Source organism: Lycorma delicatula, chromosome 7, assembly GCF_047948215.1.
Source record: "Lycorma delicatula isolate Av1 chromosome 7, ASM4794821v1, whole genome shotgun sequence".
In the NCBI taxonomy this organism is placed as follows: domain Eukaryota; kingdom Metazoa; phylum Arthropoda; class Insecta; order Hemiptera; family Fulgoridae; genus Lycorma; species Lycorma delicatula.
In genome coordinates, this window is record NC_134461.1 from 96477659 (window position 1) to 96504441 (window position 26783).

Here is a 26783-nt window from a genome sequence, read left to right on the forward strand (position 1 = left end):
GATTATGTTAGAATTTTTTTCAGGTTATTTTGGGATACAGTGTTACTGACCAGAAGCATTAGTTTTGAAATTGTCCATTCTTCTTAAAAAATATGGGTTTTAGGTTTCTCCAGGTTTCAAAAATGTTTCGATACACACAGCATTATAATATCAGTTAAACATACAAAAACCAATAATAAGGTACCTACTTCTTTACTGGTTACGTGTTGAAAGATTGATACGGCTTCTAGAATGTTGTTCCTGGGGCTCCATCAAAGTGAAGTGTCTTCAATGGCCAGATCAATCATGAAATAACTGAAGTTACAATAACAATTCATCACAATGAGTATTAAATCAAATGAAATATAATATCAATTTTATTGTGACCTTAAAAATATGTTATTACATACCAAATTAAATTGGGAATAAACATAGTTTATGTATAGGTCTTCTTATTTGACCTTTAGCAGTATTTACATCTACAACCCTTACCAGCTTGTCAGGACCCGGATAAACCTGGGTGACAACTCCATGCTTCCAAAGCATGCAAGTAGAATCCTGTGTGATCATAAATAGATCTACTGAAAGATTACAGGAAGGAACACACCATTTGTTGTGCTGTAGGTAATGCAGATAATCTCTAGAATATCTGTTCCAGATAGAATCAATAAATTTTTGAATAAGTTGTGAGTGGTCTAACGATTAATTTCAACTTCCTGATAACAGGGTTCAAGCAAAGACGTAAGAGGACATCTAATAAAATCATGACCTGGAGAGAGAGGTTCTGGATCCTTATTTATAGAAACAGAAAAAATGGGATGAGAATTAAGACAAATTTGAATCTTAAAGTTAAAGTTACATATACGAGTAACTCAATTCAGAATCCCATAAACCACCTAAATGGGAAGAAACAGGTGGTATAAATGACTACTGGATGCCTTATTTAATTGAAAATGAATGTATGTCTATTCTAAATTTATCTGATTTAAAGAGTTGATATAGATTGTAGAGGATATTTTTAGTGCAGTGAAAGTTAGAGATATTGTCAGAAAAAATTTGAGTAGGAATACCCCTACAAGATATAAATCTTGTAAAGGCTGCAATTAATGCTTGTGTAGTGAGATCAGTTACAAATTCTAAATGTATTGCCTTAATAGCAAGGCAAATGAAAAGAGCAATATAAACCTTATTCAAGGGCTTAGATCTCTGGCTGCTGTGATGTATTATAATCAGACCACTGTAACTGCTGCACAAGCAGCAAAAGGTCAAGAGAAAGTCACTGTAAAGGATGGTAACCAAGTTGTTGAACTTGGGTTGATGCAGTAAGCTTAAAGCAAGTTAAACATTATGAATGACGGACAAAATAATTATTTTATCATTTAACAGTACATTTGGTGTAAAGGGTGGTGTGTTAACTAAATGCCAGAATGTAAGAGTCTTAAATGCTCACCATTAATGATTAATTTGATAATATTAGCATCTGGAAGTATAATAATAGAATGTTTTCATGATAATATAATAGAGAATTTTGCAGCCTGCCTACTACATGAACTAAACCTAATTCATCCAAGAATGGATAAAGAGAGTCAAGTTTACTTTGTCTAACAATAGCTTGATTGTTTTTAAGACAACTTATCTCATTACAAAAGTGTAGAGATTGGGATTGTAGTAAGAAAAATATAAGAGTATGATTTAGTTCTTGTGTAGATAATGGACCAAAAATTCATTCTAATTGGTTTGACTTATTAAATATATTCTCCTGCTTTAAAAGTTGAATTTTTATTAAAGGCAACCTTTTTATAACATATTACTAACATCTCGGGTATAAAACAAAGATCTTCAAAAGGGATCGAAGAGGGGAAAGGGCAGACGAACGAAATCCGGAATTGCCAGCTGTTGCCACTCACAGAATAGTTCAATTTCACTTCTAGTGAAGTGAATGAAACATGTGGTTGTTCTTCTGCTTATGAAAAACAATAAATTGCATAAGAATTTAAAATAATTATATATACATATACATAGATAAATATATATATGTCATCAATTACGATAAACAATAGTTAGAACATTTTTACTGTATCCAAATCTATATATATAAAAATGTTAAGTTTGTTTGTGTACGCTTCAAAAACTCAAAATGTTCTGCAACGATTGAGCTCAAATTTTAGCACGATATATAACCCACATCAAAGATTGTTTTCATCTATTTTTAATAAATCTATCTATCTATTTTTAATTTGGAAATGTAAATAAAGGAAATCCAATCAGATCAATGCAAGATGGCCGCTGTCAAACACAACGACCAAATTTCTTTGAATTATATTTAACAGCAAAAACAACTGTATTTTATTTTTTTTAAAACACGATAAAAAAAAAATTTTAGCACGATATATAACCCGCATCAAAGATTGTTTTCGTCTATTTTTAATAAATTTATCTATCTATTTTTAATTTGTACAGTTTTTTAATAAATAAGAGACTAATAAATCAGATGGAAATGTAAACAAAGGAAAACCAATCAGATCAATGCAAGATGGCCGCTGTCAAACACAACGACCAATCACAAAGAGCCCGTATGGCCGTTGCCATTGTAAACAAAATCACAACTGATTAAGTAACAAATTTCTTTGAATTATATTTAACAGCTAAAACATCTGTATTTTATAAAAAAAAAACAACAAAACAAAAAGAAAAGCCACCAAGAAGGATGACTTACAGTAAATAAATTAAAACACCCAACTTTCTTATAGCCCAGATAGACTTAAGACTATGCAAACAAAAAAAGTCGAAATAACGAAATACACAGAAAATAATATCCCTACATAATGACCAAAAAATCCTTTGTTAGGTTAAATATTCACTTTTGTCTGAATTTACAGAAGGCATTTACAACGAAGCATTGACAAATATTGAAGACAAGTGCTTAGCTAATGCAAATAAAGTTCTTAGTCAATTGGGAATGCCAGCACCCACCCGAGCTGCGATTGCTTCATTTGATGTGGATTTACGCCGTGAACAGAGTTACAACATTGGTGATCTTCAGTCATATGTCCAATCAAACATTCCCAAATTAACGCGTGAACAGAAAGGCATTTATGATCGCATAATGCAAATGATAAATGACGGAGTTGGGGGGACCCTCTTCTTGGATGCGCCAGGAGGAACTGGGAAAACATTCCTCATTAAATTGATTCTAGCAACGGTTCGATCAAAAAATGATATAGCCTTAGCTCTTGCTTCGTCTGGAATAGCTGCGACATTGTTACCAGGTGGAAGGACTGCGCATTTAGCTCTGAAGTTGCCATTAAACGTGCAAATCATCGAGACTCCCACGTGCAATATTTCCAAAGCATTCTGTATGGGAAAAGTATTACAAAAATGTAAACTCATTGTTTGGGATGAATGCACGTGGAACATAAAAAATCGCTTAAAGCTCTTGATCGATCGTTACAAGATTTTGCGTGGAAATGTTCAACCATTCGGGAATGCTTTGATATTGCTCGCAGTAGATTTTAGGCAAACATTGCCTGTAATTTCTCGATCAACACCAGCAGACGAAATAAATGCTTGCCTGAAATAATCAGCACTGTGGCGACACGTACGTACATTGCAGTTGACTACGAATATGCGTGTCCAGTTGCAGAATGATCCATCAGCTGAGGTATTCTCACGACAGTTACTGGACATTGGAAATGGACAGCTGCCAATCGATGAGACGTCTAAACGAATATCATTTCCTGATAATTTTTGTAATTTAGTAACATCGAAAGAAGAACTGATCGAAAAAGTATTTCCTGATATTCAAATTAATAATAGAAATCACGATTGGCTCAGTGAACGAGCTATCCTTGCCGCAAAGAATAAAAATGTCTATCAACTTAACAATGTTATTCAATCCACCATTCAAAGTGAGGAAATTACATATAATATATGCATTGCATATAATATAATAGGAAACATAGACACCGTTAGGAAGGAGATGAAGTAGTTAATTATCCAACGGAATTTTTAAACTCACTTGATCTGCCAGGGATGCCACCACACATATTAAAATTGAAAATAGATGTGCCAATTATACTATTGCGGAATATTAATCAGCCAAAACTCTGCAACGGCACGCGACTTGCAGTTAAGAAATTGTTGAATAACGTAGTGGAAGCAACGATTTTAACGGGGCGTTTCAAAGGTGAAGATGACCTCATTCCTCGAATACCCATGATCCTGACCGATACACCATTTCAATTTAAAAGATTGCAATTCCCAATTCGATTGGCATTTGCAATCACAATCAATAAAGCTCAAGGTCAATCTTTAGAATTGTGTGGTTTAGATTTAGATGTGGATTGCTACTCACATGGATAACTGTATGTGCGTGTTCCCGAGCGGCAAACCAGATAGCCTTTATATCTTCGCAGACAGTGGGAAAACAAAAAAATATTGTATATCCACAAGTATTGCAAAATTAAACTTTTATGAAACGTATGCTTTGTTTTGTTTCTCATTTCTCATCTATGCGACCACAATGTGCCACAGCGAAGCGTGGCGGGTACAGCTTAGAAAAAGTAATAAAATCAGAACAAAAAAAATTAACATTTATGTTTTTCCTAGAAATTTGAGTAAATACATACATGTTAAACAAGAAACAAATTATTGTTGTGTTTTATTAGTATAAACTCATCAACATAGAAAATATTGTTTTTGTTAAAGATAATTGTTTCATTTAATTTTAAATAAACTAGTGGAGAGATCTTTATTAAAATAAGTAAATAGCTTATAGATTGATCAATGATTTGTTAAAAATGCAAGAAAATCATAATATGGTCCTTTCTTGTAAATCAAGTATTGTTCTATTTTATTTGCATGTAACATATACAGGTAAATTTAACTTCACTCTAATTCACAAACTTGATTTTACAACACAACCCTAGAAATAAAATTAAATACTTTTTAAAATTGCTATTTTTAAAATTTAAATTAAATTAAATTTAATAATGATTGCATAGTAAAATTAATTAAAATACAAAATAAGAGGAGCAAAGGCATATGGTAATTTAATTATGAATTGAATAAATTATGTTTTATACTGTCAACTTATTGAGCACTAAAATAAAAAAATAATAATTTAAAAATATTATGTTTGATAAAACTGGTAAGTAAAACTTTAAGTACATATAAGTAGTTTGTAAATAAACATTATTTTACAATCTTTTAAAAAGGATGTTGAAAAGTAAACACAAGATTAAAAGACTGATTATTTCCTATATATGCTATAAAATACTTATAAAAGCTGTTAAAAAATAATAAATTTTGTAATGAACTATTTTATTTTAATAAAATAATTAAACTGGATTCTATAATTACATTGTTATACAAAATAATTTTTTTTTAATCTTTCTCTAAGTGTGATATCTTTCTCTGCATGTATTTTTTTGTGTACATTACAGATCTGTAAATAGAATTTTTCTATCATCCTCACTTTAACAGAAATTGCCCATTAAAGGTCTACAGAAGTTAATATAACCCACCGGGTTGGTCTAGTGGTTAACGCGTCTTCCCAAATCAGCTGATTTGGAAAGTTGAGAGTTACAGCGTTCAAGTCCTAGTAAAGCCAGTTATTTTTACACGGATTTGAATACTAGATCATGGATACTGGTGTTCTTTGGTGGTTGGGTTTCAATTAACCACACATCTCAGGAATGGTCGAACTGAGAATGTACAAGACTACACTTCATTTACACTCATACATATCATCCTCATTCATCCTCTGAAGAATTATCTAAACGGTAGTTACCGGAGGCTAAACAGGAAAAGAAAGAAGAAGAAGTTAATATAACAAATAATTTAGGATTTCACATACTTACTTTAAAACTTCTTAGCAGATTCTCTCCTTTTTTAGCTAGTCTCAGGTACAGTAATGAACAAATTAATCTAAACAAACAGTTTTTGTTCTACTGTAGGGAATTTTCATTCTGTGGCAGACTGCTTGCTGTTTCAGGTTATGCAGTTATTTCATATACAAACAGAATTAGTGGTTTTTGTGCTTTATAATTCATTGTCAATTAGGTTTTGGCGAACTTGTGAGTTTGTGTTGCAAGTTTGTTATTCATTTCTAGTTAATACAATGGATATAACCTCACAAAAAGTGTTCAAAAATTGTTGCTCTGTCCCAACACACACAAATGACTCAAAGACAGATTGCCAGCGAGTGCAGTGTGGGGTTAAGTAGTGTAAATGAAATCGTGAAAAGGTTTTGGGAAACAGGTTCCACCTCTCCAAAGAGAAAAGGAAAATATGGATGGAAAAATAAAACCACTTCTATTTAGAAAACTTCTTATTACTAATAAGAAAATTACAAATTATTTCACGATTGTTAGATGTTGACCTTTGTAGAAGATTGTTGGCAGTGGGAAGGATTGCTTGGAAACCTAAAAAGAAGCAGTTACTGACACAGTTTATGAAGACAAAAAGACTTCAATGGGCAAAGGTGTTGAACGTTGACACTGATTCTTTTAATAATTTAAGTCTTGAGTTCTTATTATAATAAATATTTTACTGTGATTGAAATATTATATATATATATATATATATATATATATATATATATACATATAAAACATTAATTGTTTGAATATGATTGAATATAACATTAATTATAATTGTTTCATTGTAATTGTAAATATTTCTGTAAGTGAAATGACTGAACTGTAGAACTGGAACCGAACTGTAGAGCTGAAACTAGACTGGTGTAGAACTGGACACAAATGTAGGGAAGAGCTTGCCTATATAATTTTGGTGGAGCTGCTGATTCATCAGGAGCCATGTGCACCCGAAACAAACAGTGTGAATTGTAAAGAGCAGAGTGCATATGAAAGGAGCTGAGTGAAGTATAAAGAGCCGATGTGAATCCAACCGAAGCCAAAGATCTTTAAATCTAAAATTCCTATATTAAAAAAAATTAGCCAACATTTAAACAGGAGCAACAAAAAAGTGAACATTTATAAGAGTATTTAAAAATTAAATAAGTGATTTAAATAACCCTGAGTCTTAAAAAAGGGACATAAAGAATGGACTATTGAGATATAGAAAAAAGTTATTTTTTCAGATGAGACTCATTTCTTTGTCCAAGGGGAGAGAGTAGCCTACATTCATAAGTCAGCAGATGAGAAGACTACTACGCCAGCACACCTGCAACAAACACCCAACCAAAAAGATGTTTTGGAGATGTTTTACACATGAAGGGCCAGGAGCACTTATGCCTGTGGTTGGGATGATGAAATAGGACCAATACATTAACATATGCCAAAGAAAAATAGTCCCACTTTTGCAGCAGAACCCAGAACTCACCCTTTCCAACAGGACCTTGCACCATGTTACATGTCAAAGAAACCAAAAGAGTTCTCTTTCAGTCAAAGAAAATCAAAAAATTTGAGTGCTATCGTGGCCAGGGAACTCCCCCGACCTGAATCCCATTGAAAATTTATGGGCCATACTAAAAAGAAGACTTGGGAAAATGAATTGTGGCACAAAAACTGACGTTATTAGTTCAGTGATACAGATTTGGTTTCGCGATGAAAAAACCAAAAATCATTATTCTACCTTAGTGGCATCAATGCCAAAGAGGATTAATGAGATAATAAAAAACAAAGGAGGACACAAACTATTAAATTTGAATAAGTTTGACTATTAAACATATTTTCTTTTAAAAACAAAATTCAAAATTTTCTGTTAAAATTACTGATTGGATTAATTTGTTCACCACTAAACATCTCTAATTAAAGCCCAAGGTAATTAGCTAGTATATTAATGTTCTATTTGCCTTTGTAATGATTTTCCAACACCGAAATATGTTGGTGGAAACATTCATCATTTACCCAAGGTTTGATAGTAAGATATCCAGATATGAATGCAGGAAATGAACTTTTAGTGACGTATTATGTTCCATTGCTCTGAATGAATTTATCATTTTATCTACAATACTCTAGTAATTTTGTGATTTATGGACAGCCAGAAAATTTTTGCAAGTGTTTAAGATGCTGTCCAAGCAGTGAGTTCTAAAAGTTCTACATCTGTCAACACAAAGTTAATCATTTCATCTCTAACCAGTTTACCTTATTTGTGGGCCAACAAATATCCCTTCTTTAACTTTTACTTTGTTTAATTTTGCGATTTTCTGCCACATGGACAAGAATCCTTGACTGTTCTTCTTTTATAGCTTTTACAATATTTTTTTTTTATATGAAGGGGAAGAAAAACTTTTTTTCTGGTTTAACTAGAGGCTCATGAATAATGTTTTTTTCATCAGAAATTAAGTTTTCACATTTCTTCCACTGTTTTACTACATAATACTGATCCCCAGTGGCTTCCATTTATAAATAAAACAATAGTATTTTGCATACCCTAACTACATGCCTAACAGAAGAGCTATTACTTTTACATCTCCACACATATTATAATCTGCTTTTTATAATTTACTTTTCAATAAGAGTTTTCATATCATACATTTCTTTCATATTAATAACAACAATTAGGTATAGTGGGATGTTTAATTCTATTGTGAAGCATAATTGCTTTAAAGCTGTACTTAAAGGAATCAGTGGAAAGATGCCATTCCTCAGGTTCATGAGCTTGCCATAATTGTAACATAAGCTCATCAATATTCAACGAAAACTAAGTAATTTCCTTCAGCAAAGTATTGTAAAAACCTTCTCTGTTGGCTTTGATAACTCAAGATTTTTGTATTTTTTTTAAAAGTAAATTCCAACCTTGCAATCTTAAGCCTAAAAGTTCTGCCTGATTTTTTGATAAGTTCAAATCTCTTACAGAATCATTTAGTTCACCTTGTGATGTGGCTTACTGGATTGTAATTCAAAGTCTGAATCATGATTGCATTCTTCCATAATGTCTCCTTCTTCAACAGTGTTTTTACAAAACAAGTTTTCAGGAACCTTGGCAACTGAAATGGATTCTCAGTGAGGTACAGGTCTAAGTGCAGATGGCATTGAAGGATAGAATACTGTGTGTTTAGAGTTCTTAGAAATTTCTCACACATTAATTAAATAGAAATAATAATTGGTTTAGTGATCTGGTTCATCCCAAACCATAGGGATACCAAAATGCAAGGTCTTTCATATGCCTTTTAGCCATCCTCTTAAGCTGACCTCACAGTTCCTAAAATATTATATGAGGAGCCTATGTCTTATCCTGGTCACCAATTTTACAAAGTACAATTTATAAAATTTTTTAATTAAAGGTGTAATGTTTTTCTTATGTGATATAGTAAACTCACCACAAATGTAACAAAATTTATTCAAATCATTTTCACTCTTACGAAGCATTATGAAACTTCAGTGTTCACTCACTTAATAAAGTTATAACACTGACCAAAGAGATTATACTATTAAAAGCACTAGGCTAATGAAGCCAACAAGCTTTGTGTTGTTTTGAATCTTCTTCAAAACAACTATTGAAATTAAACACGCCTCCGGCAATTACTGTTTAGATAATACTTCAGAGGATGAATGAAGATGTTATGTATGAGTGTAAATGAAGTGTAGTCTTGTATAGTCTCAGTTCGACCATTCCTGAGATGTGTGGTTAATTGAAACCCAACCACCAAAGCATACCGGTATTATGTTATGTTTATGTTTCATATGTATTTCAATAGAGAGGTATGATGTCATGATATGTGATGTTTGTGTTATAACTTAAGTTATTGTTTCATGGTTAACAACTAATTGATAGAGTTAAAAATATATACATACTGAGCCCATAAATATAAAGTAATCATATAAAATAGAAAATATACATGCATAATCATGCATATATATCAACAATTTTCAAAATCTAAATGTTTGAATTTTTTTTAAATTAGAGTGAAAGATAAATTCTGACTTCAGATTTGTTTTCAGTAATAAAAAACAGATTGGTTTTATAGATCACATGCTAAGAACCAAAAATTGTGTTTACCAGTGTTATTTTTTAATTTCTGTTAAATTTATGCTCAGTATGACTTCCTTTTTTTCTTTACATGAAGAATCCTTGATTGCAGATTTTCTAATGTAGTTATGTGATGATGAAATGTTCTAATAATGATGATAATTTCAAAAAATAAATGCTGTATAATCTTAAAGAATTAAATAACACACCACTTTAATTTGTCTTGCATTCTAGCAACCTGTTTTAATTTTGTTAAGTGGCTTAGGCTAATTTTGTTGTGTTATACCAAAGATGAATGATTCTGTTAAACATATCCTGTGCAATGGTGTTAATATATGATAATAATTTAAGTCTTTTGACTGCAAGTTAGGTCAACTTAGAGATATAAAAATGTTTTAACAATTGCTGTCGACTTATATAGTTTTAGTATTTTACAGTTCGAGAGATGAACTCTGTTTATTCCCTATTTATTATGATCATAAATAAAATAAACTAAGAAGTATGGTATTTCATTAACTATAAGCATTATTGTTCAGTATCTTAAATACATTGGCATGTTAATAGCTTTCTAAGATTTTCTGGCCCATCAGCATAACATAAAACAAACACTACACCTTTTTTGCTGCTGAGTGTGAAAGATATAACAAAATTTAAAAATAGTAAAATAAAATTTACAGAAAATTATAATTATTACCAAAGAATGTATTTTATCAAATGCATTGAAATTTACTTTCATTGTTATATTCTGTAATTTGTCATTCCTTGAGTCCCAGGTTATAGTACATTATCAAAGTTCTACTGTAGTTGAAATAATAGTTTCCTAATAAATGTTGGTGCTAATTAATGATGTGGTAATGAATAATACTTACAAAGGCAGAAATGGTAAGACAGTATTAATCAATATTTTTTAACATGTCATCTTTTAAAAACATTTTTAGATTAGACTGCATTTCATGAATAACATGAGGCTTTATGCAGTATGTATTCTGTTAATACCTTGGCTTTCTGTGTAACCTTTATTTAAGAATCATTCTTTTGACTGTTTTCAGATATTGAGAGTCGCTGTCCATTGGGCCCTAATAAAAAAGCTTCTTTATCATGTGGTAGGACAGCCACCATCATCTGTTGGAAGTACAAATATGACACTCATTTGGAAAAAGGGTGGTAGCTGATAAAATTCCTATGGCAGTCAGCCAAGGAAAAAGGAATAGATGATAAGAAAAGGTAGGAATGAAGAAGTAGGTAATGATCAACCCACAGAGGGACTGACTCTGATCATTTGAGTTTACCATCTTGCCCAAATTATTAAGTTTCCATCCTTGTTCGTTATTTGATCTTTCAACCTTCTGGTAAAACAAGAAATTTATTGTTATTAATTTGCACTTGATTGTATGATTTACATAAAAAAATATTCTTTAGTCACCGAACATATTTCTTAAATTCAACCTAAATGATTATATATTTTTTACCTGAATGATGTTTAATTACACTTAATATATTATGTTAAAACCAATTTATTTTAAAACAAGTACAATTTATAAAAAATTACCTATACAAAGAACAATCATAAATGCAATCAATCTGCTGAGTTTAATGAAGTAACTGATTTTTAAAAATATTTATTCATTTTGAGAATTACAAGTAGACTATTTTTAAAAACCCTACATTTTTTTGATTAGAATCAATTTAGTAAAGTGTGAGTAATGTCAAGCTAGACTGGAATTTAAACTCAGTAACCTTTGGATGAAAAGTGTAGATGCTAATCACTCTTTCATGTAGTTTAGTGATTAGTTTGTTATTTAGTGTTTGTATTTTTGACTGAGGTATGAGAAATAGAAAGAAGGAAGGAAATCAAATTTTATGAAATTAGTATGTTAAATTTAAAATACTATATTACCAGAAAAAAAGAGGATAAAAAATGATTCAAAGTAACTTCCATATAGAATTTTAAATTTGTATATCTTTTGGGTTGGACAATTTGATATTATCATTTTTTTGTTTAAGTAATTTTAATAAATAGTCACTACTAGAGTTACTATTTTGCTTTTTTTGTTTTTAATAATTTAATTTATTCATGGATTAAACCATAAGAACGTATATTTTTCAAACTATTTTTTTAATATATAAGAAATCAATCTACTATCAGTAAGTTATCTAAAGAATAATTAATATTATTTATTCACTTGACTATATGCGTAGCTGGTTTTTTTGTTTTTAATCTCATGATTTGATATGCTCACATGTTATGGTTTTTCCTTAATTTTTTGTTTACTTTTTGAATCTTTTTTAAGTTGGGTTTTATGTTTTATTATTATTTTTTTTTTTGTTTCATATAAATAATTGTTAAAAACTGTTATAAAATCAGTTATTTTGTCACAGCTTGTCTGTTTATTAACACATTAAGTAATTTGTTAATTAAATAATTTTTTTGTTCAGAAGTTTTTAATTTATACAGGTAATTAAGCATTTATAATTATACTTTTTTGTTTAAGTACTGAAACATTTTATCCAGTCATAGAAAATTGTAAGTATAGTTAATTTACTATCTAAATAAGAAAATTTATTAAAGTCTAATTATTAAGTTTCCCTAACAAAATATTTTTTTTAACTTATCATTATTTTCCTTTATATTATATTTCAGTTCTTTTTTTTTAATTGAATTATATTTAATATATACTTCTGTCTGATCAATCTGTCCATGCACTTTAAATTATTTGTTGAAATTTCTTTTAACTAAATTCCAGGAGGGATTTTTTGTATGGAATTTTAAAAAGATTAGTGTCTAAGTTTCTAAAAAAATATTTTTGGTTTTATGATTGAAATAGTTTAATTTGTAATATCATATTTATTTTTTACTTATTCAAATTAGTTATATTATCTAACAAAATATTTGGGACTTAGATAATGTGGGAGTAGGTTACTAAAGTAAAATTGTAGTTAGGTTTTATTTTTAAAACGGTTAAATAGTTTGTTATAATTCATCCTAGCAATAGAATGAATATATCTTTAATCGCTTTATTTGCTGAGTTTTTTCTTTTGTGTGAATAAAGCAACCTGTTGTGTTGTCTTTAGCAAGCTGGAAAAATAATATCTTATGTTTCTGTGGTTAGAAAAATGGATTCTATTTTTTGCTGGTTATTCTGCTTCTAATGCAATATTGCTGAATTTAAAAATTATTAATTTTTATTTATAAATTAATTTTGATTCAAGCTGATTGAATATTTAACTTGATTGAATAATTTAATTGTTGTTTAAATATCTATCAAGACCTGTTTTATAAAAAATGGATTAATACATTTTGAATCTAAACAATACATTAAATTAATAACAAAATAATCAGATAACTAGAGAACCTCTAGCTTTTTTCTCTCCATTATTAAATATATATATATATATATATATATATATATATATATATTGCATACAGCTATGTGATTCATCTGAAGAAGCAGTATTGAAACAAAATAGTGCTGACTTAAATGGAAAAAATAAAGGAATGAAAATTTATAATCAGTGTAAAGTGAAATTAGGTTTATATATTAGATTTATACCTTATTCCCAAATAATGAAACAAAAAAAACAATGAAATTAAAATTCTTATCCTTAAATTCAAAATTTGTTAAAAGTAGAGGTAATTTTTTCTAAGTTATACAAATGTTTAAAGTAGGATTATATATATATATATATATAAAGGATCTACATCTATAAAAAAGAAATTGTGAAAATGAATAGTCTTAAGAACAGTTTCAAAATATTTTTTCATGTCATTGACAATTTATTAGGCTAAAATCTATACATCTTACTTAGTTACATTTTTTATCAAAAGAAGTTATGTACCATTTTAACAAAGTAAATTATTAATGCATTATAAATTAAAATAAAGATTAACTTGTTCACAAATGAGTTCGTTCAAATATTATTTTTAAAAAGTATAAGTGTTTAATTTGGTTGCAAGTTTGTCAGGTTTATTTTTTTTTTACTATTTGTTAATGATAAATTTATTAATTAATGGTTTCATTAATGACTGGAATCATTTATTAATGATTTATTATTTATAAATTATCATTTATTAATGATTTTTTTATACAGAATAAACTGTCTTCTAATGTGCTCTGATTATATTTTATAAATAATTACTGATGATTTATGCAATGATTTAGGTAATTTATTAATCATATTTTAAAATTAAATTTTTTTACTCAAAAAAACTAAAATTTACAGCTAAATGTAAAATTCTTCTCATTTGTTTTTATAAATTTTTATTCTTTTTTTACATTTCTTTTTAAATTTTACATGTTAAAAAATTTAATTATTATCATATAATTATTTAAATTACAATTTTTTTTAGGTAAAATATGAGAGTTCTTTTATTAAACTGGAAGCTTAAAAACTTACTAATATATTTAGTTGCTTCATATTAATGTAATTTATCTAATAGAGTATTTTTTGTATCTGTTACAAATTAAAACCCTTAAAATTATTAAAGACTAATAAATACTTCTTTCAAACTATTTAGAAATTGTTCTTCTAAAAGATTTTTTGTGTAGCTCCTCCTTCAACAATGTTATCAATAGCAATGATAATTTTAATGGTCATTAAAAACTGTGACTTAACTGAAGAAGAAACTGTATGATTAGATCTGAGAGACTCCATATCTTTTAAAAATGAACATTTTTAAAGTGTTAGTATGCGGATCATACCATTAAAAATCTATTTAGAATGAAGATATAATATAAAGATTTATATGTTGTAATCGATATAGTTTCTTTTTTGTTATTTATTATTAAATCAAGAATTTAGCATGTATAAATAAGTTTTTAATTCACTTTATCATTTTTTTTATATACTCGTAAATATTTTAAACATATTAGATAAGTCCAGATATTAGATAAGTTTCAGCATATTTAGAGCTGACTAACAGTTTACCTATGTGTTTGAAGACAAAAATTCACTAAAGTTACAAATTATTTGATATAAAAACTATAACCAATTAAGTCAAATATAAAAATGACTACTACACCACATGAAAGCCTTACCACTACTTTCCTAAATAACAGAAACAGTTTGTATGTTTTTGTTTATTATTTTATATAGTTAGGTTTTAGATATATTTTTAATGCCTATAGTTAATTTTCAGAAAATTGTTATTAAGAAACAGTTTTTTTTTTGTTTATATTGTTTTGAAGAACTAATAAGAGTTATTTATTTTGAGAGAAGAGTTTATAAAAAAAGGTCTTATCTTTCTTTAGTAAGAATACCATGGGAAGTACTATTTGTGAATATAGTTATGCTACTTTCTGGAGTGACTTATTTCTCACAATAGATTACCAACAATATTTTGGTTACAGCTCTAACAAATTAATATCATTAAATTTCATTAATTCTTTTGTTTTCAGGCATTGTTAAGTGTAACTAATAAAGAAAATATGATTGGGTAAGTAATATTCTAAAACAGTATTTAAATTTATTAGTTATTTAAACAGAGTAAATGAGTCCCTATGGAAAAATATTGGGCTAATTTTTTTTTTAATTATTGAAAAATTATTGATATTTAGACTAAATCACTTTTAACTGGTAATAAATTGATTATTAGTTATTGAAAAACTGAAAAATTATTCTAATTCATGAAAATTACCTTACATGATTCAAACTTTATAAAAAAATATTGAATATAATTCTTATTTACATTTTTCTTCTTAATCACAGTTTTAAGCAATACTATCTCAGTCTATTCTACTTTAACAAAAGCTATTTGCTAATTCAGTTATAAAAATATATACTTACAATTTTTTAAAACAACTTTCCCCATTAATTCAGTATTGGTGGGGAAGTACATGATTTACTGTTTTCTGTATTTATATTTATTATTTGGATTTCAATTAACCACATATCTCAGGAGTGGTCGACCCGGGTCTGTTTCATACTGCATGTTTACCGGTGCATTTATACTTTTATAGTAGTAAGTCTGCAGCTAAATCAGACGTGGCAAGCCGGTAGAAGTAATTGCAGTTGCCTATATACACATACCCAGACCTGACAGTATCTGGAAAACTGGTTGGAGAAAACATCAATTTCAGCATAACTGCTTCATTAAGATTTCTCTTCTAATAAATCTTCTCTTTAATACATATTAAATTAATAGTTTAAGCAATTTTTAAATTAAGAAAGAAAAAGGAAAATTTTAAATGTTTGAGAATATTAATCTATGGGAATTAATAACTGTTTTAGGACAATACTTTTAAGGTACTGATTTCATGTTAGAATTAAAAGTATGAGAAGGTAGAAATTATGACTAAATCATTTTTGAGCATCAAGGTTTGAGGATTTGTTACTAAAAATTAATTTTAAAAAAATATTATTAGTATTTTAAAGTAAATGTTAATTTTCATAATTGTTTATTTTCAATTTTTTTTAGGTCATGGTGTATGAGAATCTGCATTTGTGTTGGTGTTGTAATTGTAGGTTTATGTGGATTAATATTTATAATCACTGCTACAGACGACCCAGAACCAAAAAAAAATAACGAGACTGAACATAAATTACAACAACAAGATCTTAGTGTGCGTTTAGCTCCTTCTTCATCAGCATTTGGCCAGCATAAACATGCAGCAGTTGTGAGCAACAGTTATCCTTGTGCACATATTGGAGTGTATGTAATTTTACAATTTACTGTTTTGTTTTTGATTGTGGATTTTCCTACCACATTTTATTTAAACATGGATATTTGTGTCTCTTAGCAGTTAAGGTTTTAAAACTACTCATCTGATGTAACCATATATTAACCTGATATGCTCCAAGTAAAGCTTACAAAGGATAATTTCTTCTAGAGTGTTTCACAAAAACAATTTCTGTCATTATAAGGCAATGCACTATCTTTAATAATTTAACAGTTTATAGTTGGCAATGGCTAACCAGTCTCTGTGAGCAATTGCCTTCAAGCAGTGTTTCACAGATAATTAGAGTAGATTAGATGCTCTATAAAAATTTATTCTTTTAATAATGATTATAATGTAAACTAAAGAAAGTGTATATAAAATGTACATTTATGAGAAATTGATTATCACTTGGAAAGAGAACACTAAATTTTAATATTTCTGCATGTTTGAAGGTTCTCTGATTTCTAAAATGGTAGAATCCTGGCTACAAAATTCTGTTTACATTTGTGTTACCTCTGTTGTTGTTATCGTATATTAATTTAAACTTCAATTATGAAATTATCTGTCATTGCTTATGAATTATTCTAATTCTACCAAATTTTAAAATATTCAGAAAAGGGGTTTAAAATAATTTTTTTTAAATTCATTTTTTAAGTTCTTCTATTTGAGGGATCACTCTGATAATCTGTTATCAAATTCAAAAGTGATATATATTATCTATTATCCATTACTATACTACTAGCTATTGTTAAAACTGATATCTATTATAAAAAGTGCTTGGAATGATTATCAGGTTTTTTAGTTAGATAGAATTTTTCCATTAATTCTAATTAAAATTTTCTTGATTTTTATTCTTAACTTTTTTCTTTTCAGTGATATTTTAAAGAAAAATGGTAGTGCAGTTGAAGCAGCTATTGCTACTGGTTTATGTGATGGTGTAACAAAATTACTGAGCATGGGCATTGGTGGAGGATTTTTAATGACAGTATACAAGAGAGACACTAAGAGTGCATCTGTATTAATTGCACGGGAAAAAGCTCCTGCTGCTGCTAATGAGAATATGTTTCATGGTAGCAAATGGGCATCAAAAATTGGTTAGTAATTTTGCTTGAGTTTTATTGTTATGTGGTAAATCATTTAATAATAATTATACATATATTGGCAATTGAAAATTGTGTAGCAAAATTTCAGTGTTCAATAGCTTATTTGGGACATTGTTATAAGAAAAAACCCTGTATATAAGAATAAACTATAGGTTTTTTTTAAATATTTTATATGCTTATTTTGACTGGTAATATATGCTTTGTTTTTGAGTTATTGCTAGCAAAGCATTTCACTCTCTGATTTCTGCTACAAGAATAAAATGAACAAAAAAAATGTTAGAACCCAAATTAAGAGGCAATTTGAACTTTTATAGGTTTTTTAAGCTGAAAAATCAAATTAAAAATAAAAGATACAGGTTCTCTAAAACTTGTGTCATTAGTAGTTTCCGAGAAAATATTTTATAATTTAAAAGTGATTCTACTGCACAACAGTACAAATATCCTTCGATACCAATTGCTTATGGTATTAATTTGAAAGAGACATACGATGTGATGAAAGACATTCTTGAGAAAATGAATTATAAAAAACATAGCTGGAACATGTGATGATTTGAAGGTTATTTTGTTAGGCATGCAGTTAGCTATACTAAGTACATGTGTTTTTTTTCTTTGTGATTGGGACAGCTGAGCTAGAGATAAACATTATGTTACCAAAGAGTGGGAGAAACAAGACAACTTAGCTCCAAATGGGAAAAATATTATTCATGAGCCCTTAGTTGAAACCAAAAAAAATTTTAACCCCTCTCCATATCAAGGTAGGACTAATGAAAAATTTTGTAAAAGCAATGAAGAAGGATAGTCCCAGATTTTTGTACATTAGGCAGAAGTTTTCAAATGTAAGTAAAGGAAAAATTAAAGAAGGAAATTTGTTGGTCCTCAAATAAGAAGGTTGGTCAAAGATGATGTATTAAATTCAATGTTAAATAATGTAGAAAGTGCAGCTTGGGCTTCATTTAAAGACGTTTGCAAAATTTTCTCGGCAAACAAAAATCCAACAATTAACACGATATTGTTAATCAACTTCTTACTTCATACAGTGGTATGGGATGTAATATGTCTTTGAAAATACATTTCCTCCACTCACATCTGGATTTTTTCCGGACAACGTCGCAGACGTAAGTGACGAATACGGTGAACGTTTCCACAAAGACATTTCAGTAATGGAAAGCCGCTATAAAGGGAAATGGAATACTAATATGCTAGCCAATTACTGTTGGATTAATGCAGGATGTGCGTGAGGCTATTTACAAAAGGAAAGCATCAGCGAAATCATTCTGACACAGGTAAGGGCATGCAAAATTTGACAGATTTTAACTATATTTTCCCTTAATTTTTTTTGAAGTATAATTTATTTAAACTAAGGGTGATAGAAAAATTGAATTTACAGATCTTTAATGCATGCAAAAAAGCAAGAAACATCTTGCTTTTGACATTAACATGCAAAAAGCAAGAAATAGTATCACACAGAGAAACATTAAAAATCTTTTTTTTGTCTATCAGTGTTATCATGGCTTTGAGGCGTACAGTACTTAAATTTCTTCCAAATAAATCTGATTGAACTCTTGGAAGAAAATCTATTTGGTTTAAGTAATGCATATTGTAATCAATAAATCTGTTGGATGAAGTTGTTGGAAGCTGTTTTTCTGTATATATTAACATACAATGTATAGAAGTTCAGCATCTATAAATAATATTGCTGATGCTGCAAGATGTGCGCAAGAAATGTGGATTTATTGTGCTAAATACTGAAGTCAACAAAAGGCAACTACATCCAACTACTTTGAACTTATGTTATACTTTAAATTATAAATAAACATGTTAGCAATAAATCATTGTGAGATAAAAGTTATTTAATTTCCCATTTTTTTAAATTTAATTTTATTCCATTTTGTGTACTTTGAGATTAGTAGATAAATTTATTTCAATAATTTTTTAATTATGAAAATTATATGGGTTCTGTTTAGAGTTATAGATAATACAGATATCTATTATAATGGACTCACAATACTTGTATCCTTAAAAATTAGCAAAAAATTCACATCCACTTCAACATTCATGGTAGAATATTAAGTCTCAAAACTTCTCACTCTTTCTCCTCCTTTACTTTTCTTATAGCATGCAGCCTCCCCATGTATACAACTCATATCCATTTTAACTATGTAATACAATTAGTATTTATTTTTGAGATCCATCCTAGAACTTAAACAGCATCTTTACAAAGTGTACGTTTGTGCTTTGCTTCATTAGTAATTGCTCTTTAAATCTAAATTATTTTCCAAACTTTATTCTTTGAATGTAAAGATATTTAACAGTATTTTTAATATTTAGAAGTTGAAGTAAATAATAATGACAATTTTACTGTGGTAAATTGTTACTTAAAAAAATGTGTGAAATTCAGGAGAGTAATATTCAAACTAATGGAGTTTAAGTTTTTTGGGTTGAAATGTTATTTCAGGGGCAAGAGCTGCTGGAGTACCTGGGGAATTAAAAGGTTATCAAGCTGCTTTTGAAAAATATAAGTCTGGTAATATTGAATGGAAAGATTTGCTTCAGCCTACGATTAAGTTATGTGAACAAGGTGTTCCTGTAGGAGTATTTTTAGCTAATAATTTAAAATTATTTGAAAACAATATTAGATGTAGTGAATCATTAAGGTAAGCAACTTGGTTTAATTTATTCATATATGCATGTATATATATATATATATATATATATATATATATATATATATATATAAGAGACAGAGAGAGAGAGAGAGAGTGAGAGTAATAAAACACCTCACCAACTGACAAAGATCTTTCAGCTCTAGACTGTTTATAGATTTTATGATTTGATGACCAATCATTACTTAGATTATAAAACAAATTAAAAAAAAATAATTTTTTTAATGTAAATTAAAATTAGGAAACGTGATTGAACATAAAATGATGTCTAAGTTAGTGAATTGTTTTTTTACTCTCTCTCTCTCTCTCTCTCTCTCTCTCTCTCTCTCTCTCTCTCTCTCTCTCTCTCTCTGTCTCTCAGTAATGGGTCAATCTATTTTAAGTGACCCAAAAGTGATTGCTTGACCAATTCAAAGGAATTGAAACTTATCCCCTTGTTTCAGGACCTTAAAACTATTTTTTAAAATTTTTTATTTAAGTAATTTACCTCTGGCGACCATTTTTGTTACAGTGCGCACACCTCCTTTTGTGATTGTAAGGTTTACAGAAAAAATTAACTAAAAAACTATTGGTCCTGGAAGGATGAAACAAAAAGAAATTTAATAATATTTTCTCAAGGTAAAAGATTGGTCTAGTGGTTTATTTACCTTTCTCTCTTCTTTCTATGAGAAAATTACCAATAAAATTAAACATGAAAAACAGTGAAATTTCACTTTTAGTAATTATTTTCAAGAGGCAGGGATGGTATAAACTGTTTGAATTATTTTTTATTTGTTAGTAGTTTTACCATAAAACTAAATAGTGATATACTTACCCTTAAAGTTTTTTAATCAAATTTTGGCTTCAAATAATGCTGATGGGGCTGCTGGTAATAAAAATCTCAAATTTTCCCAACTTGAGTGTTTTTGTAGATATTTATGGCATATAAAAAAGTTTCTTGTGTATTGTACTATTAAAAAAATTATAACCACCCAAAAATCATGAAAACCTGTTAAAAGTGATACCATTTTGACTCTCTAAATAAGTACTCCAAGGGGCTTACGTATCTTCTTTGCATTTAAAATTTTTTATATATTTTTTATATTTAGCTCCTATGTTGTTGAAGTTGGCTTTTTTAACATTTAAATTTTTTTTTTAATTATTAATGATAGGTTGTAATTTAATGATAACTTAACCAATGCCGGTAACCTAATACAATTTTGATTCAAAAATGCTTGTAAAACTTACCCAAACTGAGTTTTCAATGAGTAGCCTACATCTTTTTTCAATAATTCATTTTTATTTTTACATTAGTTTATTTTTGTAAACACTTTCAAAGAAAAAATAAATTGTAGCAAAATTTTAATCATTCTTCAATGAAATAGCCTATTTTTGTAGCAATGAAAATTTATTATTTAGTGTGGTTAACCAACAGCTGTGATATCTCTTCTGACAATTCTCTTGTAATTGTGTGAGAACGACCCGTCACTATAGTTAGTTCAAGTGATGTCAACTTTCTCAGGACTTTGCAGATTGGTACCCACACTTTGTCTTGTTTGAGACTTTTGAAATTATATACGCGGTCCAGCTGGTTGGAAAAATGAACCCGCACATCATCATTTTCGAGGCTAATATCTACCACTTCTATCCACCACTAATTGTCATACACACAAGCAACATACACACAATAGAGTCTTTTTCCTTAAATGAAAATGGTACCATTCTTGACACAGGATGGTCTTCATAGTCCTTGGAGTCTGAAGTATAGTAACATCTTACAATGCCTTCTGACATAGGAACATACTTTTGGTAGCTTCTAGTACCAACAACACTTTCACAGCAGTCAAAATCGTTTTCATCATTAAATTCACAAATTTATTGAGTTCTTTTGGCACTGTATGACACTATTTTACGACACTCTTCATTCACATAAATTCCTATGAAACATTGTTCTTCCATTATTTTATATGAAATTACTTGAAAATAAGTAAAAATTTAACTGATTTTAAAATTCGCAATTATAATATTTTCTTATTATTAAGAAATTATTAAGTAAAACTTATTTATTTAATAAACACATCCAAACACAGGATGAAATTTGAGACATTCAGTAAAGATGTGAACTAATCTAAGTAAAGATGTCACTGACTAGTCTGTAACTGCAAAGCTAAGTGATGCAATAAGCATAAATGAGCATGTTGCAACATGAATTTTCCTTTTGACTGGAAATGACTTCAAGAACCTTTTATAACATGAACACTGCAGTTGATTGGTTCAAACAAGTCTTTTTCAATTATAGTACACTGCAAGTTGTGCAAATTTGAGATTTTTATCACCAGCCCCATCAGAATTATTTGAAGCCAAAATGTGAAATTAAAAAAAAAAATTAGTTTTCAAAAATTCATAAAACTTTAGGGATAAGAAAATTACCATTAATATTATTTTTTCTGTAAACCTTACAATCACAAAAGTAGGTGTGCGCACTGTAAGAAAAATGGTCGCCACAGGTAAATTACTTAAATAAAAAATTTAAAAAAATAGTTTTAAGTTCCTGAAACATGTAGGAAACAAGGGGCTAAGTTTCAATTTTTTTGAATTGGTCAAGCAACCACCTTTGGCCTTCAAATGGATTGACCCTAATACATTTATTGACAGTGATATATTTGTCTACTGTAGATCAAACTGCTTCCTGCAGCAGAATATGTTATCAAACATTTTGAAGTATTCTGTGTATTATCACTGTTCTGTTTTATTTACCTGTTTCTCAGATTGCTTTTGTAATCTACAGTGCTTGATCTACTCTCAATAGACTTTGAGAAAGGAAAGATACTCTCTCAGATAAAAGCAAACATACTCTCTCAGAGATTAAATACTTGCTGTCTGGTTATTCACAATTAGTATAGTTTATTATTTAACTTAGAAATCAACATTTTTTAAAATAGGTTTTTGTAATTGTAGACTTATAATTTACAAAGATAATTACAATTAATATAATAAATTGTAAATTTCTCTTAGCCATTTTCAACATCTTCATAAATTGTAATTATTCTTTAATTATATTGTTGTTTTTTTTTTTTTTAATACATGTAATATTTTAAGTACTTGGGGTATGAATAAAAGATGTATTTATTATTTTTCTAATAAATTTACATAGTTAAACATCTTAATTTCATCTGGTTGCATTTTTTTATTGGAAATTAAGAAAAAATGTCTTTCTGCTGTAGTTAAGAAACATATTTTTCATCAAATTTTGTTTTATATTCACATGTTTACTTGTGAATATAAAGAATGATAATATAAAGGATACATACAAAGAATGTATGTATCCTTAAGATAAAAAAGCCAATTCATAACATTATGATCATGTTTGAACGTCTTAAGATCTATCTTGTCACCTCTTATGATCAATCAAAAATCTAGAAACTTTCTGAAAAATAGAAAATTAAAAATAATCTATATCCAATAAATTTTACAGGTGTTTTAATTGTGCGAATAGAGTTATTTCTAATTTTAATCAATTTCACAGAAATCAGTGCAAAATCTGAACTTAAATTTTTAATATCGACAATTCTTAAATAAGTATGAAATGGGACATCACATGCTTTTCCGTACTATAACTTTATAGTCAGCACTTAATTTAATAACCATTTAACTTATACCATTTTCATGTATGACAACTTACAGATGTTTTATATCAATCACAGCTAGTTAAACAATCATATAAAGTCCAGACTTTTCATTATAGCAGATATAGTTATATAATTTCACTTAAGTAATTTAAAAAATGGCAAATTTAAAACAAACAAAAATCAGTAGCGTATGGAAGAACTATTACTGTAATGGAATTCTTCTCATTGTGACTATACTTAGTACATCAAATTTTCAGCATATTTAAGAGAATTATTTTGTTTAAAGTATGTTATTTTTTTATTTCTGTATGTTTTTAATATTAATTTTATTCTTCATAGTCACATTTTATTAAAAGAAGACGGATCCATTCCAGAGCTTAATGACATTATAAAATTACCAGTATTAGCTAAGACATTGAGAACAATAGCGGAAAGTCCCAGAATGGCTGATGAATTGTATAATGGAACATTAACTGATGCTTTTGTTGAAGATATTAAAAATGATGGTGGAATTATAACTAAAGAAGACATGAGCAATTATAGGTATAAATAATATTTTAATTAAAAAAATAAATACATAGATTTCTAGTTGTGTTAAGATTTGATGTAAATTTTACCATATGAAACAAATAAGAATAATATTATATTATATATATATATATATATATCGTAAATAATACCAATTAAAGAATAGTATTAGAAATATGAGTTTCTCTTGGTAAATCTAATATTTAATTTTTAAAAAAAAGATGTTATATTTAGGTATTTAATTCTATCTTAACTTCTCATTTAATAAATGCAATTATTGAACTACTGCTTTCAGTGTGATAATGTCATTTGGGCATAGATCCTGTTGTGTACTTTTTTTATTGAAAATGTAATCTTATATTATTTTATAATGAAAGAATTTTATTTTAGTTTCTTAAAATTATTAACTGAAATCTTTTTTATCTTTATATAAAAATATTTTGAATTAATTTGAAAAAACTTGTATAAGATATCCAGCAAATAAATGATTTTTTACAAAAAAAATTCCTTTTTTAAATTTTGGTGAATGAAAATCATAACTGATCTCTCTAACCTTTTTGTGCAAAAGGTTAGAGGCAACAGTATGTGCTACTGTTATGAAATCTTTATAATTTTATCATAACATTTTCAAGTTTTTCAAGGTTTTAAAAAAAATTTAATCAATTTCTGTTGTTAATTTTCATAAGCTACCTAATAAAAGGAGTATGGGAAATGTTGACATCTCACTTAATATGAGTGTATTTTTCTGGTTTGTTTATTTATACATTTTACTAAAACCTGTTTAGCAGTATGCTGAAAACTCTTGCTTAAAAAAATATCTAAATTCTGAAAAAATATATTATTTTTTTACAAAGTATATTATATGTTTTTGATAAAAATAAAATATGTAAATAATTACTTAGTTTTGGCTGTAATTTTCTTAAGTGTTTCTTTCAAAATAAACTTTTATTTATTTATTAATTTTATAAAATTACATAAGTACCAGCAATGCATAATAATGTTAATAAGTAACTGGGTCTTAGATAAGTTGGTAAACTGCATTCCTTACAACCTGATATTTCTATAAGATCTGAAAATATCTCAGGAAGTATCACTCTAAAAAATAAAAATGCCAATGGCCAAAGTTATATTCAGTTAACCAGTTCCTGTAGATTACTAATGTTAAAAAAACATCTGATGCAATTTGAGTTAATACTATTGGCATTTATTACAGTTAATGACCATAGAAATTAATTACATTAAAAATTAAAAAAAAAAAGCTTATAAGTGCTGTTTTGTGATTTGGCTGTTGTTTAAATCAAAGTTATTTAGTATTGCATTTGATTAGCCTTGTTGGCATTCTTCTTTCATCATTGATCAGTTTTTAATAGTATCTTAGAATTGATAGTCTGAGAAAATAAATAAATTTCAACTTTCAAGACTAATTTTTTCTTTTTGTAGAGTACAATGGGCTGATCCAATTACCAGAAGTCTTAGCAGTAATTTGACTATATATACAGTACCACCACCAGGATCCGGTGCATTATTAGCTTTTATTTTACAAGTATTGGATGGTTTTGTTTCATCAAAAAATAGTGATTATGTAATAAATTTACAACGAATGATAGAAACATTTAAACATGCTTATGGCAGACGTACTGAGTTTGGTGATCCGAAGTATGTTAATATTTCAAATGTAAGTAATTTGCAGTCATGAATTAATAAATTTTTGTGTTTATCCCTTCCTGAATCATATAACTATATAATGAACAAAAAATGAATTCTATAGAATTTATTTGTTTTCCAATTACAGCATTAAGTATCTTAATAAACAACTTAATTAAACTTGTTTGCTAAAGTAAACAAGACATAATCTAATGAAGAGATTCATTACCAGTATATAATTTTTTTAAAGCTTACTACATCTAATAAAATTTATTATAAAGACACAAAGATATCAAAATTGTATCATTATTACTAGCTGTTTACGAATTTATTTATTTACATTTTGTAATGGACATGTTGATTTTCAATTAGACTTATTTATCAGTATAAAAAATTAAATTTCATTGACTCTAAAATAGTTAATCCTGGTTGAGGTTTGATCCCAGAATGTTTTATATTTGAAAGAGCATGCTGCTAGTGTGCCACAGTGCTTGAAACAGTAAAGAAAAAATTAAATAATAATAATGTGAAATTCAAAATTTGTCATGTGAAAGGAATATGATTGTCTATAAACAATTTTTTAACTGAAAACACAATGGATGTATTTTTGTTTGGGCTGAGTTTGCTGAGATGGTGGTGTTCAGTGTGTATATTTCGCCAAAATGT

General features: G+C 28.1%; 1 protein-coding gene across 1 annotated transcript in view; it reads left to right on the plus strand.

The window, feature by feature from the left end:
- Nucleotides 1-1119: 1119 nt before the first annotated feature.
- LOC142328348 (scoloptoxin SSD14-like) overlaps nucleotides 1120-26783 on the plus strand; it is a 37274-nt gene continuing 11610 nt past the window's right edge. Inside the window, exons 1-6 of the mRNA XM_075372055.1 lie at nucleotides 1120-1301; nucleotides 16331-16564; nucleotides 17445-17665; nucleotides 20130-20328; nucleotides 24285-24488; nucleotides 25914-26148. Of these exons, the coding sequence (XP_075228170.1) occupies nucleotides 1120-1301; nucleotides 16331-16564; nucleotides 17445-17665; nucleotides 20130-20328; nucleotides 24285-24488; nucleotides 25914-26148 (1275 nt within the window). The remainder of the gene's footprint in view (nucleotides 1302-16330; nucleotides 16565-17444; nucleotides 17666-20129; nucleotides 20329-24284; nucleotides 24489-25913; nucleotides 26149-26783) is intronic.